The sequence below is a fragment of the Thalassophryne amazonica genome, chromosome 17, assembly GCF_902500255.1.
Source record: "Thalassophryne amazonica chromosome 17, fThaAma1.1, whole genome shotgun sequence".
In the NCBI taxonomy this organism is placed as follows: domain Eukaryota; kingdom Metazoa; phylum Chordata; class Actinopteri; order Batrachoidiformes; family Batrachoididae; genus Thalassophryne; species Thalassophryne amazonica.
The window spans coordinates 16,568,302-16,583,204 of NC_047119.1; the positions used below are offsets into that span (position 1 = coordinate 16,568,302).

General features: G+C 41.7%; 1 protein-coding gene across 2 annotated transcripts in view; it reads right to left on the reverse strand.

The window, feature by feature from the left end:
• Window positions 1-408: 408 nt before the first annotated feature.
• Window positions 409-14,903, reverse strand: part of notch1a (notch receptor 1a) — a 53,240-nt gene continuing 38,745 nt past the window's right edge. For both annotated transcript variants that reach the window (XM_034191543.1, XM_034191542.1), the window contains 17 exons: window positions 14,605-14,833; window positions 14,295-14,496; window positions 14,051-14,204; window positions 12,798-12,982; window positions 11,852-11,984; window positions 11,470-11,727; window positions 11,036-11,148; window positions 10,368-10,939; window positions 9,821-10,261; window positions 8,907-9,052; window positions 8,559-8,772; window positions 5,493-5,574; window positions 5,236-5,398; window positions 4,834-5,132; window positions 4,584-4,731; window positions 4,378-4,475; window positions 409-2,217 (listed from right to left, as the gene is read on the reverse strand). In XM_034191543.1, the coding sequence (XP_034047434.1) occupies window positions 949-2,217; window positions 4,378-4,475; window positions 4,584-4,731; window positions 4,834-5,132; window positions 5,236-5,398; window positions 5,493-5,574; window positions 8,559-8,772; window positions 8,907-9,052; window positions 9,821-10,261; window positions 10,368-10,939; window positions 11,036-11,148; window positions 11,470-11,727; window positions 11,852-11,984; window positions 12,798-12,982; window positions 14,051-14,204; window positions 14,295-14,496; window positions 14,605-14,833 (4,706 nt within the window). In that variant the 3' untranslated portion in view covers window positions 409-948. The remainder of the gene's footprint in view (window positions 2,218-4,377; window positions 4,476-4,583; window positions 4,732-4,833; window positions 5,133-5,235; window positions 5,399-5,492; window positions 5,575-8,558; window positions 8,773-8,906; window positions 9,053-9,820; window positions 10,262-10,367; window positions 10,940-11,035; window positions 11,149-11,469; window positions 11,728-11,851; window positions 11,985-12,797; window positions 12,983-14,050; window positions 14,205-14,294; window positions 14,497-14,604; window positions 14,834-14,903) is intronic.

Below are 14,903 nucleotides of genomic sequence, written 5' to 3' on the forward strand. Positions count from 1 at the left end.
TGTCATCTTGGATAACTGGCTTGAGGCCAGTTTTTTATTTTTGGGAACATCCTGATTGTGTTTTGGGGTCATCTAAGGAACCTAAAAAAAGTTTGTTTGGTTTAGTCCTGGGGGGTGCAAAGGTAGTGGTTGTAGCTCCCCTAGTATCAGCTTTCAACAACAACTTCTGCAGTTTAACACTTAAACTGTTATACATCATAGATATTTTTGCATCATAAACTATCACAAATCGATCTCAGTGCCAGCCTCCATCATTTTTTAACTGAGAAGGATGATTAGCTGCATTCTCAACTATATCACTCAATTTTTTTCTTCACTTTATTTGTATGCATTCAAAACATGTAAAGAAAATTTGAAGATCTCTTGTTATTGATACTCTGTAACTCTCATTTTTATTTTACACAGGACAGTGTATCAGATAACATAATGAAAGGTGATACTTTGGGAATACAATATTTTTTCATCTCCTAATTTAACCATCTTCTAACACAGACTCAGTGATAAGACTTAGTGTAATGTAGGTCAGTAACAAAACGTGTGCGAGTTAAAAAGAAAAACAAAAAAAGTTCAATACTGAAAATTTTAAAAAATAATCTATTAAAAAAGTAAAAAGAAAAGTCTTTGTACAAACATAATACAAATCCCAAAATACAATTTGAAAAGATTGATGCACCAAAAATAAAAATAAAAAATAAAATAAATCCAGTGAGTATAGCAACACAAGTCACAAATAAATAGCCAGTGTACACATGTAGGAGCCTCCTTTTAAAGTGTTTCTAATCTTCCCATACACAACAAAAGAATTGCAAAGCATAAATATAAATGTATCTTCTTTATATTTTAAGAAAAGCACATAAATAAATACAAAATTACTAAACTGTTCTCATTGTTAGTGTAAAACTGATAGCAAAAAGGATCATCTTCCAACAAACATTATTTGACAAGTCTCTACTTAAACTGGTCTGGGATGAGATTCATCTGAGAGTGAATACTCGTAGGGGGACTGGAGATTCCTTCCGACCAATCAGACATGTTGGAATGTGGGGACGAGCTGGACCACTGGTCGGGAGACCCGGGGGAGGGGGTCAGAAAAGGGTGTTCGGGAACCTGTAGCTGGTGGTTGGGTGTGTTGTCCATGGGGCCTGAATAGCTGTGCTGGGAAGGCGGGGTGAGGAACTGGGCGCCGAGGATCTGTGTCTCCTGAGGCATAACCGTGTGGATTGGCATCGAGAGGCCGGTGCTGTTGTTTTGCTGCATTTCCGAGCCATTCAGCTCGACACTGCGGAAGGTCTGGTTGAGGGGCTGCCCTGCAGCGGCGGAGGAGCTGGAGTTTTGGTGCTGGAGCTGCCGGGCATGAGCCTGCTGCTGCTGCTGCTGTTGAATCATATGTGGAGAGGAGCCAAGGTGGCTGGTTTGCAGACCTTGATAGCCCATGATCTGTGACAAAGTGGCAGTGCTGATGCCATGCAGACCGCCCATCATGCTGTGGGACATGGGCGTGGCTTGAGTGAAGCTTCCTTGCTGCCCAACACTTGGGTGTATACTCGAGAGCCAGTCGCACTGGCCTCCTCTGCCCCCAGGACCACTTATGGATGTTGTGCCCTGATTTCCAGAGGTGGACACAGGTAGGTGGCTGAGACGAGGTGGGTTAGGGTCAAAGGACAAACGGCCCATATCCTTGCCCATGCTGATCTGGCCCATATGAGAGTCTCCTTTGCCCTGTAGGTGATTGAGAGACATGGGCGAGGACTGCTGGAAGGGTGATGTCATAGGAGGTGATGCCACATCAGACAGATAGCCATGGGGTGACTCGAGGGAATCAACTGGGGAGAGTACGGCTGATGTGTCCAGCAAATTACCCTTCCCATCCACTGACTTTTTCTTCTTCACTTTATTTTCCTTGCTCCCTTCCTTTCCACCTTTTCGAACCTTCTTAACAGAGAGATTGGGTTTGAGATTGCTAAGGTAGTCATTTGGAGAACAGAGAGGTGGAGAGAGACTAGAGGTGTTCAGGGGGGCATTGTGAAGTCCAGGGCTTCTAACCACATTATACTCATCCAGCAAGCGGACAATGTCGTGGTGCATGCGCTCCTGGGCGATATCTCTGGGCAGCTGGTCGAGATGGTCAGTGATCTCCCGATTGGCAAAGTTCTCCAACAGAACCTTGGCTGTTTCATAGCTGCCTTCACGAGCTGCAAGGAATAGCGGCGTCTCCTCCTACAAAAAATAAAAACAATGAAAGGCATCAGAGGGCTGATGCATTAAGGTCAACACACCATGATATAGATGTACAATATACATGTATCTGTAATGGTGTTTGTCACTATGTTTGACTTCATCGTATGACTTCTGTGTGACCTCATTTTGAAGACTGTAGGGGTTTTTCTGCCTGCCTCCTGGTAGTTTGATGTGGTGAGCAAACTCAAAGACTGACAGGAGAGGGACTTCAAAACCAGATGTTGTATTAAAAAGATGCCTACACTGATGAACAGAGTCAGCTAAAGCTGGGCAGACACTACGATATTTTCAATCGTTGTACTCGGCTCCAGCTCAAACTGTACAACAAAATTGCAGGGTGTAAAAGTTCAGAGTGCACGATTTATGTTCTCACACTATACGGCCCGATGCTCTGATGTGATCTGACTATACTCACATTGTACGTTCAAAAACCACACGTCAGTATCGTGTTTCCGGAAGCAAAACGTAAACAGAAGCTTTTTTTTTCTTTTTTCTTTCAAACTTTATTTACATTTCTTATTTTTACAAAAACTCTCGATAGGAGACATCAAATTATTAACAACAACAAAAAAAAAATACAAGACTTTACATGAGTTGAACAATAAGGGGGGACAAACGAAACAGAAGCTGCTCTCCCAAAGAGATGATCACTGTTTATAATCTCTCCAATTCCGCATTGGTGTTTGCACACGCACATTGCAAGAGGATGGGGTAAATCGGCTCATAGATGCTTGTAGTGCTGCTTCAACAGCGCCCTCATGAGGGCTGACCAGAATATCAAACAGGTTTGATTTTCAACCGACCATACGATTGCCAATCGGGAGGTGGTCATGAGAGGTTAAACGCAGCTCGTTACTCCATGTATACTACACGATGCAGGACGCATGATTAAACTGAAACTCGATGCAATCCAAAAAATTTTCACACGAGTGAAAAATCGGCTCAAAAAGGGCCAAAACTCGCACAGTGTAAGCCCAGCTTAAGGCAGCACTGGGATCTTAAAACAGAACGTCACATGCACCGTTGTCAAAAATCAAAATCAAATGTATTAATTTATATAGCGCCAACTCACAATAAGATCACCTCAAGGTGCTTCACACAATACAACATGGAAAGCAGAACAAATTGAATTAAAAGATTAAAAACACAATAAAATGCAAAACCATAAAAAATTTCAAAGAATAAAAAAAAAACACATAATAACATAATATACTAGTGATAAAACAGGCAAAAACAAGTGGGTCTTTAGTCTTGATTTAAAAAGCCTCGGCATTAAGGTTAGGCTGCCCTTTAAGCCTCCACTCGGCCCACCCCCAGGTGGACGGGCCTTGTCCTGCCATGTGGACCAGTGGAGCTATGTGATTGGTTATGAAGAGTGAGGCGTTTGACACTGTAAGTGGGTGACCGTGCTCATGCTATTATATTCAAGCGGTATGTGTTATATCAAAACTTTGTGATGAATGTGTTTGTGTCAGTGTGATAAGCAAAGAACGGAACATTTCATGGCACGATGGTTTGTCCCAGACAGATACGAAGTTATCAACAATACAATGCCCTTGGCCTTATCAGTTTAGACTGTACGCAAATGATGACATTTTTGGGCATGCATCGGAGCCACATGCAACACAGTCAGGTCAAATCCATTCTGTAACATTAAGTGGTCTGAGGACAGGCGTCATGGAACATTCCATCCAACAAGACATTCATACCAAGCAATCACAAATATTTTCCTGATCAATATACACTTTAAATCATCAATGTAGGCATCTTGGTTGATGAATCAGTGCCATGTTTTCCTTGATTTTTCCACTGATCAAACCACTCCTAGTTCTAATCACCTCTCAATATCTATCCAAGTAATATTCCCATCTAGGCTTCTTAGTTGTTAAGATATACAAAAAAGGTGTTTTTCAGACCATGTTTTGGTTGACTTTGACCTTTGAGCAAACTACTGCAAAATGGAATCACTTCCTAACATCTATTCAAGTAATATTCCCATCACATTTGATGGAAATCCATCCTGTAGTTTTTGAGTTATGTTGTCCACAGCCAGCCAGCCAGCCAGCCACACAGACACCAGTGAAAACAGTACCCTCCTATTGCCCCTTCACCAACACGCAGGGTAATAAATATACAAACCTTGTTGTCTTGCATGTCTTTATTGGCGCCGTTCTTCAGCAACACCATGGCAGCTTCTACGTTGTTTACAGCTGCAGCCCAGTGAAGTGCTGATTTACCTGCAGAATGCGTGAAAGTGGTATGTTACAATACAACCCAGCATGCTGAGCAATCTGCTGAGAAAATAGGGTGGGCAGGAAAATAATTTTAAAAAAAAATTTAGCTACCAGAGTCATCAGTGGCATTGGCATCGGCATGACAGTTGATAAGCTCTTCCACCATGCCCTCAACTGCTAATCGGGCTGCCAGAATCAGTGGCGTTGTTCCATCATGCATGCGGGCATCAAGATCAGTGGCACGGTTTCGAATTAAAATCTGCACAAAAAAGATAGACTTGTTTAGACAAGATGCTTGGCAAGCTTTATAAAGATAAATCCCGTCAAAAAGGGAGAATTCTGCAGCTGAAGCAGCAGTCACCTGGAACACGCCCTGTGCATCCGCAGCCACAGCAGCATGGAGCGGAGTGCGACCCATGTTGTCCTGTACATTGGCGTCAGCGCTTGACTCCAAAAGGCGTTTAGCAGCATCTGAGCGGGCGTAACGAGCAGCCAGGTGGAGAGCGGTCTCACCTGTTCGGTCAGTCTGATTGTGGAGGTTAGCGCCCTGGTAAATGAAATCAGAGATGATTTCTGCTGATGGATCTTCTTCTTCCTCACTGTTGCCATTTTCCAACCCTCCACCACTACAGGAGGCAATCATCAGGGGAGTGAAACCATCTGAAAGGGAGATAGATGGTCATTCCTCTGTTATTGTTCACTTAGTTTTATATATATATATATATATATATATATATATAATGCTGACATGCCATGCACACACCTGGTCCTCTAACATTTACATCCATGCAGTCATTTTCTATCTCTCCCTGGGGAGGAGTTGGAGCAATAGATGGGATACGGAGGTCAGCTGCATCAAGGTGTTGCTGTGTCCACTTCCTCTGGTCAGTATGGTCACTTAAATCCAACATGGCCTGCTCCTCAAACTATAAATCACACTTCAGTGTCAGTACAATCACAAAACACTAATTAACAACACCCAGCTTTGTGAAGAAAAAGATGTCAGAATGTTCTTCTTACCCTAAAGTGCCTGCAGTCTGGATCCTCATCGCCCCATTCATTCTGATTGTCATCCATAAGATCGTCAACGTTTTTCATGGGCCTTTTAAAAAGAAACAGCAAGTAACACATGACATCAAAATGGTAAAGATGACAACCATATGAAATAGTAAAAAGGTTTTTCAAATACATGTCGGTGTCGGCCATCGTGGGAGAGAAGCACAACACATCAACAGGAAGGTATTGTGGGTTTCTTTGCAATGCATTGTCACATAGAGTCACATTTGTGTGCTCTTGTTGGGCTTTCAAGTCTGAATGTCAAGATATTATCAGCTAGTTAGCCAACAGACAGCAGGGTGGTGCAAGCAGTTTGTGCACTTGAACTAGGGTGACCATATTTTGATCACCGAAAACCAGAACACCCTGGCCCAGCAATGAGATATTCAAAAGCAGGTACTAATCGGCAGAACCGGAATGCTAATACAATTGATGGAATGATTGACAGAACAACACCTGCCCCCTACCTCCCAAGCTCTGTGTATTGATAACCAATCTCAAGATATTGATAACCAATCTCAAGATAATGTAATAAAATGTTATCATACAAAGAAGAAAGTCCCCCTGTTATGTTCAAAGCACAAACTTATCTCTTTTCAAATTGCCGGAATAGCAGATCTCTATATGGGAAAATTTACCCTCACTAACACTAGATGGCACCACACAAGCTCTCGTCCTGCCATTCCATCATAGCTGTCCTGTCAAGAGCTTGGGGCCTAAGCTTTATATAGTGGCTAAATAATGATTATTTTAGTAGCGAGACCTGATCATCTATTCTAATAAATACTTGTTTTGGGTGTAATATAAGCAAAAACAACCCATTTCGCTGATTGTCATCCATTCCGCCAAATTACCAGTTCTTCCAGTTCTATTCCTCCTATAGTTCTGGCAATTAGTAGCTCCCATACTCAAATGATGCTCAATGTTTATTCAAAGATACTCAAAGATGAAAACAATGAAAATCAGGATATTTTCATCACTTAAAAAAAAAACAAAAAAACAGGACGGCCAGGACTGGACGTGAAAACAGGACATGTCCTGGGAAAACAGGACGTTTGGTCACCCTAGCTTGAACCCCAAAGAGAAGGTCACTGGTTCAAGGCCCGTCCTGGGAAAACAGGACGTTTGGTCACCCTAGCTTGAACCCCAAACAGAACGTAACTGATTCAAGGCCCCATTTTCCATGTATATCTGGAATTGCGTCAGAAAGGATAAAGTAGTCTTTACAAGTGATACATACTCCATTTGATGTGTCACAACAGAGCAAAAAACTGGGGCAGACATTGAGCTAGCAAACAAGTTAGTGTTAGCTATCAGCATTTTGTCTTCACCCTGCTTGCCTGTCAAATACTTATCAACAAAGTCTGCTATGCTGTACCCTGTATTCACATGTTGACAAGAGAAAAAACAGTGGTAGTACTGGTATTAATAGCAGAATCATCACCAATTGCAGTATCTGAGAGTAGATGATGGAAAAAGCAGTAACTCTGCAGTGTTAATTAGACAGACAGTAATTTAATTCATTGAAAAGTTCAACAGAGATTGTGATGTTACTGCTTAATGGTGCGTTTACACATAGGCAGGATGCGTTATGAATGTTATATTTGCATCATTCTTGGCACATTCCTGACATTCTTAACGTGACTTAATGCATCTGAATAGGTTTCTTAATAGTGTGTGTTGGTGCGTGATATTTGTGATTTTCGTGGAGCATGTTTTTGGCTGTCAAAAAATCTTCAACAAATATGCACCACCCTCATTTCGCCTCATGTCGTGGAGGTCGCAACTGAGCGTGGTGATCCGTCTTGATTAGTGGTGATCCTTAATAGAGCATGACAGCGTTCTTCTCTGACGTGCGCGGAATTAAACCCTGCTGCACCGCATTCAGTTTCATTGCTGCAATATGCTGAAGGACAGTGACGTCAAGTTGGCTAAAAGTCTCATTCCAATGCTCCTCAGCGTGCTCCTGCAGGTGGTCCACCTGCTGCTGCTGCACCTGATGTTTGGAAAACGCATGAGACAAGAGCCGCGTGGAGCCACACAGCTGGCTCTCTCTGTCTCCTCCTCCTCTCCCAACTAAGCATGCAGTCACAAAGTTCTTCTGCTGTGGATTTTGAGGAGCAAACTGGAGCGATCTGAATTGTTCAGCAGCTGATGGATGAATATAGGTGTGTGTGTGTGTGTGTGTGTGTGTGTGTGTGTGTGTGTGTGTGTGTGTGTGTGTGTGTGTGTGTGTGTGTGTGTGTGTGTGTGTGTGTGCGTGCGTGTGTGTAGACAATCTGCCTCATTCACAATGTGACAGAACGTAATGATGCGCTGTTATGCGCAATAGCGTGGAGCACCACGCAACAGCGTGGAACATTATTATTGACCGTGGGTAATGGTTCCTGATAATTCTCCAGCAACATGTGCCATTAATCATAACACGTGGTAACAGGTTGCAGCAGTTCCTGAGGACACCTGACGCCTCTGCCTCAAATCACCACATTCATGATCAGCAGCCAAGAATGTATACTTCATGGCATTCATGACTTGTCGTCATTATGTGTAAACGCAGCATTAAATGTCTTTGTAACATCATATAAGTCATTCCTGTTCACTGAATACAAAACGTGGTGGATCTACACACACAAAAAAATGCCCTCTCACTGTCCATCCTTGACTAACATTGTGAACAAATCAACAACCAGTTTGTCGTTGCACCAGTGGCATGTACAAAAACTTTTAATTTGTAACTCTTGATGGAATATACACTTGTGGTGTGCTGTGTGTCTATGTCTCATGGAACCATTTGTGCAACACCACCAACATCTGAATGCAATACTTTTTGTGATACAGAATATTGTCTGCATTGCTTTAGTTGGAAATAATCCTTGTTGTGTGTCACATTGTGTTTAATGCCTCCCAAAGTGGCAGAGCGGATACAGTGATCCAGTGGTCTGTGAACTTGTTAAGAACACCCTTATGATACAGTGCATGACAACAATTTAAGATTAGAAATGAAGAAATAGCCGCCTCATTTCCGCTTACTTCAATCCAACAGAATCCTCTCCAACTGGCTCTCTGCGTTTCTTTTTACTGGGTTCTGACACTTTGAATCCCTCAGGAAACCAGAGCTGGCCATGCTCACGCCGACGTTTACGGGACACCAGTACACCAAGGCAGATGAAACCCAAGGCAGCCAACCCCAGAAAGACTATGTACATGGGATAGAGCTCCGAACCTGTAGGGGTAGGTCTTACACCTGGAAACACAGACATGCATTAGTTTGGATTTGGACACGACTCACAGTCTGATTGCACTGTGATGGTTATGTGATGTTGTGTTTAATATAATAAGTTGTATGCATGAAGTAAAATTTGTAGATGAGGTACATACTGGTAACTGCCTCAATATAAGGAACGTTGAGATTTCCACTGGAGGCCAGCGCTCCCAGGAATGCAGCAACATCTGTGGCACTCTGGAAGCATTCTGTAGACTGCTGGTAACACTGTCGGTTGTCAATCTCAAGGTACACCACAGAACTATAAGTAGGAATTGGTAAAAATTTTAATTAAACTAAATTTACTTTAACTAAATGCAAACTAAATTACAATTTACCGTGACACAATGTATTTTCTGGAGTGTAAGTCACACCAGAGTATACTGTATACTTGCACCTGTTTTATCAGTAAGTGGAACTCACTTTTTAGCACAGTGTTCCCCCGGGAGCATGTTTAACAATGGATAGGAGCTCAGTGTAGTACATGTGCGCAACACAGCATGTACTGTTACTTAACATAAGGACTGTCAAATTCAAAAAATGAGCAAGATGGACAAATAAACATGTGATGGACAACATATTGGATGTTAGTTGATGCAGTTTGGACAACACAAAATGTTAAATGACATGGATGGCGAACTGAACAGTGGATTTTTGCAAGAAGAACTCAACTTGTGGTGTGTGCCAAAAGGACTTTTAAATTCCAAAAATCTGACTTTCAAATTCATGTATGGTGGATAGTGGATATTATTTGATGTAGATGAACACGGACTGTTGACCCATAGCGTTAGAAACACTACAATAAAAATGTGAGTCCATTTGATCTTTTTAATCAGCTCTTTAATTTGAAAATTTTTGTGCAGTGTTGTCCTGTACCTTTATTACTGTAATTTGTTTTTAGTGTATATTATTAGTAGTAGAGGGAGTAGGAGTAGTAGTAGTATTTTAAACAAAACTATTACCAAAAAAATGTGACTTATAATCCGGAAAATACAGTATGTTGAACTTGTGACATTGAAGCAATAGCTACCCTTTGACTTGCACAGGGTCCAGCTCTCTTCGCTTGCGTGGGCTAACCATGGTAGACACACTATCCTTCATTTGGCCCAAAACATTAGCAGGCACCGCAGCCCAATTGGGCCAGCCTTCGACAGAACGCTTCAGCACATTATGTTTCACCAGTTCCAGCTCATTGCCATAGTAAGGGAAAATCATCGGTTCTCCTTTGACATCTCGTCGGAATACTACATTGGTGTGGAGAACACTGCTGAGCTCTCTGAGGAAGGATGAAGAGCGGTTTTTAAGTTGTTCTGGAGGTATATGGACAACTAGAACTAAGTGACCATCTGCCAGCTTCTCTGGCATATTGTTGGCACAGTCCAGGCCATCCCATTCACATTCTGCATTGTTGCATCCCTGGTCACAGTGACCATCAGCATAGTGGTCTTTACAGTACTGGTCATACAGCGGGCTGAAAAAGAGAAGGTTTGATTAGCATCCTGGATGGAACGGTTGCAACGCTGCATGAGAAATCACTGAAAAATTCTCACATTTTTAGTGTATTTTTGTCCACTTACTTGCATTGGCCTTCTTGACCCTGGCAATCAAAGCCATCATAGAGACAACCAGGGCTGTTGCACTGCCCGTCACACTTCCCATCATTAAAGTATCTCCAACACTGCAAAGCTGCAGAGCAGTTTTGCCATGGATCATCAAAGTTGAGGGAGCAGTCCCCACCATCCCAGCCACAGGCGTGGTGGTTGCACAGCGAATCACAGATATGGTTCCCTGCCCACTCATCACACTGAGGAATCTCACAGCTGACTTCCACTTCCGGAGGTGGCGTAATATCACGGCCAAAGCCTCCGGTGAAAGAGTAGTCCAGGATGTGGCACAGTAGGCCGTTGAAATTGCTTGGGCAGCTGCAGTGGAAGAAAGGGGCTTCTGGTGTGACCTGGCAAGTGCCGCCATTGTAGCAGGGGTTTGAGATGCAGAGGCTGTCGGTGGGAGTCTGGCATTCGGGCCCAGTGAAGGCTGGTGGACACAGACAGCGTGGGCTGAGAGGGCCTGACACACATGTACCCCCGTTTCTACAATTCAGACTGCCACAGGAGCGGGAATCATACTCGCAGGATGAGCCAGTGAAACCCTACAAGAGCAGACAGATAAAGGTTTGTGGTTATTGAAGATAACCAAAGGAAAAGACAATTAAGGCCACATGAACGCATCACACGGCTGAACTCACTGGTGGGCATTTGCAGATGAAACCATGAGGCGTGTTACTGGCGACGGCACATGTCCCTCCATTTCTGCAGGGTCTCCCTTTACAGCCGTCAAACACCTTATCGCACCTCTGACCTGGATAAAGGAGGCAATATATATATATATATATATATATATATATATATATATATATATATATATATATATATATATTTTTTATTTGTGTTCATGCACAAAGCCACTCTCCTGTCCTGTTATGTGCTACTGTACGCTGAAAAAAGAGAGTAGTTGAACCAGCTTAAAAAAGCGTTACAATTACTAAAACCTGAATGAATTAAGTTGTTTGAACTTAACAAACTTAAGTTCAAACAACTTAATTCATTCAGGTTTTACCAATTATAACACTTTTTTAAGTTGGTTCTTTTCTCAGTGTATGTTTTTCATGTGAGCACCTACCTGTATATCCAGTGCGGCATTCACACCGGTAGCTGTTGGTAAGTTGGATGCAGTTGTAAGAGCCTCTGGGGTCACAGGGGTCGGACAAACACTCGTTGACGTCACCCTCACACCGCTCGCCTACATAGCCCAGCGGACAGAGGCAGTGGTAGCCTCCAATGCGATCCACACACTTGCCATTGTTGAAGCACTTGGGCTCGTTGGTCAAAGGATCGCTGGAGGGGTAGCAGTCGTCCAAATTAATCTCACAGTGTACCCCTATGAGGAAAGGACACATCAGATTGGAAAATATGCATACCTGTTGGGTTTTATTTCTTTATTTATTGAATTATATTTTGTTTTGGGTCTTCTGAGCCCATGTGCACTCCATGCAGTTGCATACCTTGCGTTCCTCTGGGACACGAGCATTTGTACGTGTTGATGAGGTCGATGCAGGTACCACCATTCTGACACGGCTGTGACTGACATTCATTGATTTCTTTAGAGCAGTTTACACCATGGTAACCAGGTACACACTAACAAAGAGAATAAAAATATATTACGCAATAGCATATTTGCATATTAATATAAGGGTAAATAATATTAGCACTTTATATCTGATATTCTCAACAAAAAAAAAAAAACATTTCTATATGCGCCAGTTTTAGATAATTGCATATGATATACTGTGTAAAAAGATTATTTAATAATAATTTTATGTTTTAATACAAAGTATTTAGAAATTAATAAAAAAAAATACACCTTAAATACATTGTCCCCTAAAACTGCAAACTGAAATGTGCAAACTGTCATATTTCAGCAAAAATAAAATGTGATTTTTTTTTCCCCCTTAAGGAAACTAATCGATCCACATTATCATACATACGCATAAAACAAACACTTTCCTGACTTCTGTGAAGCCATCCAGTGTATCACAAAGACAGTTGGTCACTCAGCAATAAAATGAAAATGAAAAACCTGATTAAAACCTATCAGACTTTATTATAAATTGTAACAACAATAATAATAAATTGTGGGGAAACAACCTAAAAGAAACTGCATATTTTTAAAGACAAAAATGTTAACACATTTTACTCATTCATATTTATTTACTTCTTTTTGATATTTAGCAGCTTTTTTATTATTTTCAATAGCTTGATTAAATGTGCCTCAGTTTTTGCACTATAATGTGTTTATATAAAACATATCTAAGAAAATGTTGCTGTCCCAATTAGGAGATTAGGTTTGAGATGCATGAAAAATCATTTTAAAACACCCCCAGTACACTTACTTTTCTTTTATCATGGCAATTCAAAGAAATAAATTAACTTTAATCAGTCATTCCCTACCTCACAGCTATAGCCTCCCAGATAATCTGTGCATGTGGCTCCATTTTGGCATGGATTGGGTGAGCACTCGTCCACTTGCTCCTGGCAGTAACTGCCGGTATATCCTGCCTGGCAGCGACAGTAGTGTGTGTTTCCAGCATCCAGACACTGGCCTGAGTTCCTACACAGTCGAGCCACCTCCACACCTGAGGTCATGAAGCAAGAAGAACATTCATTCATTTATTTGTGGGGGTCTGGAGCCTATCCCAGCAGTCATAGGGTGTGAGGCAGGGTATACCCTGGACAGGACGCCAGTCTATCGCAGGGCCAGGACGGATATGCAGATTGTAAAAACTGAATTTATATTTATATTATCAGCAGTACACATGGGATCTGAGACCTGTAGTGTATATGCAGTAAAAAGAAACAAAAAGTCTCTTCTTTTTATGGAAATAAACTGGCAACTGTGGTAGCCAGAATTATTCTGTAAATTATACAGTAAAAATGTGTAAATACCTTTACAAAACAACATGTACATTTTATGGTATAACGCTGTTGTAATTTACAAGATTTGTATTAAATTTATAACCACTTTCTGTTTTTTTTTTTTTGTAGTAAATTAACATTGTGATGCCATTTTTAAACTATCTTTGGATAATGTAAATGCAGATGTTACTTATTCTACATTGTATCACATTCATCAGTGAGATTTTGTTGTGCTTCTCCCATTTTGCTCAGGGCTGCCACAGGAAATTTAGCATGGGATCCACGTGTTAATCTGGTTTTTCTAACACAACTCCAGCTGTATGAAGGGAATGGGACCCAGGCAGCTTTGAACCTGGGATATTTTGCTTGGGAGATAGTATGCTTCTGGTTTACACCACTGTGCTGTCATACAATAGGAACTACTCTTGAAATATAATGAATCTTACATCATATTAACATATTTTTACTGTATTTCAACAAAATATGTTAATATGAGGAATTCTTTTAAAAAAATCAGACTAATTTACACAATTTGACAGAATGGTGGTGCAAGCAGTTAGCGTCCTTGTTTCCACAAACAAAATATCCCAGTTTCATGGCTGTCTGTACCCTATTCTCCTTGTATAAGTTTTTTGTAAATTACAATGGTTTTATACAGTACAATTTACAATATTTTTTAGAAAGGTATTCACGTGGTTATACTGTATTTTTTTCCTAAATTATTATGGCAACACACCTGCCAGTCAACCCATAAAACAAGAACATTTTTTATAATGGCAAAGAACTACCTTGCTGTTTGGCTGCTACCTCACAGGATACACTGGGAATGTCACAGTAGAGGCCAGTCCAACCAGTCTGACACTGGCAGGTATAAGATGCTCCCTGCTGCCAACATGACCCTCCATTTTTACACGGGGATGAGTCACACCAGCGCACCAGATTCTAAAAGGAAATGAGGAAAAAGTTCATGAATTTAAAACAAAACCTTTCTTTGATGACAAGTCACATCAATACCCTTGCAAAAAGAGATACCTGACAATTAACTCCTGTGTAGCCGTGGGGGCAGGTGCACTTGTACGTCCCGTAACTGTCAAGACAAGTGCCTCCATTGAGGCAGGGTTTGGAGTCGCACTCGTTAATATCATACTGGCAGTAGCTACCGGTGAATCCGGATAAACACAAGCAGGTGAAGGCATTGATTCCATCCACGCAGGTGCCACCATTGAAGCAAGAGCTAAAAAAATAAATAAAATAAACCCACACACATACAAAGTAATAAAATGTTATACCTCTGATATAATGTAGGTAACTGCAGAAGAACTATGCTCATGACGAGATATACCTGTCAGTGCAGTCATTGGTGTTGACCTCACAGTTGATGCCACTGAAGCCAAGCGGGCAGGTGCAAGTGTAGCTGTTGACAAAATCAGTGCAGTTGGCCCCGTTCCTACAGGGGTTACTCTCACACTCATTTATGTCTTTCTCACACCTGCCACCACGAAAACCTGGCGGACAGGTACAGACGAATGTGTTGACGCCGTCTCGGCACAGGCCACCATTACTGCAGGGATCTGGAACACAAAAATGAGTTTGAGCCAGAAGAGCATTTAGGCAGGGAGTCAATGTTATTTTATCATTTTC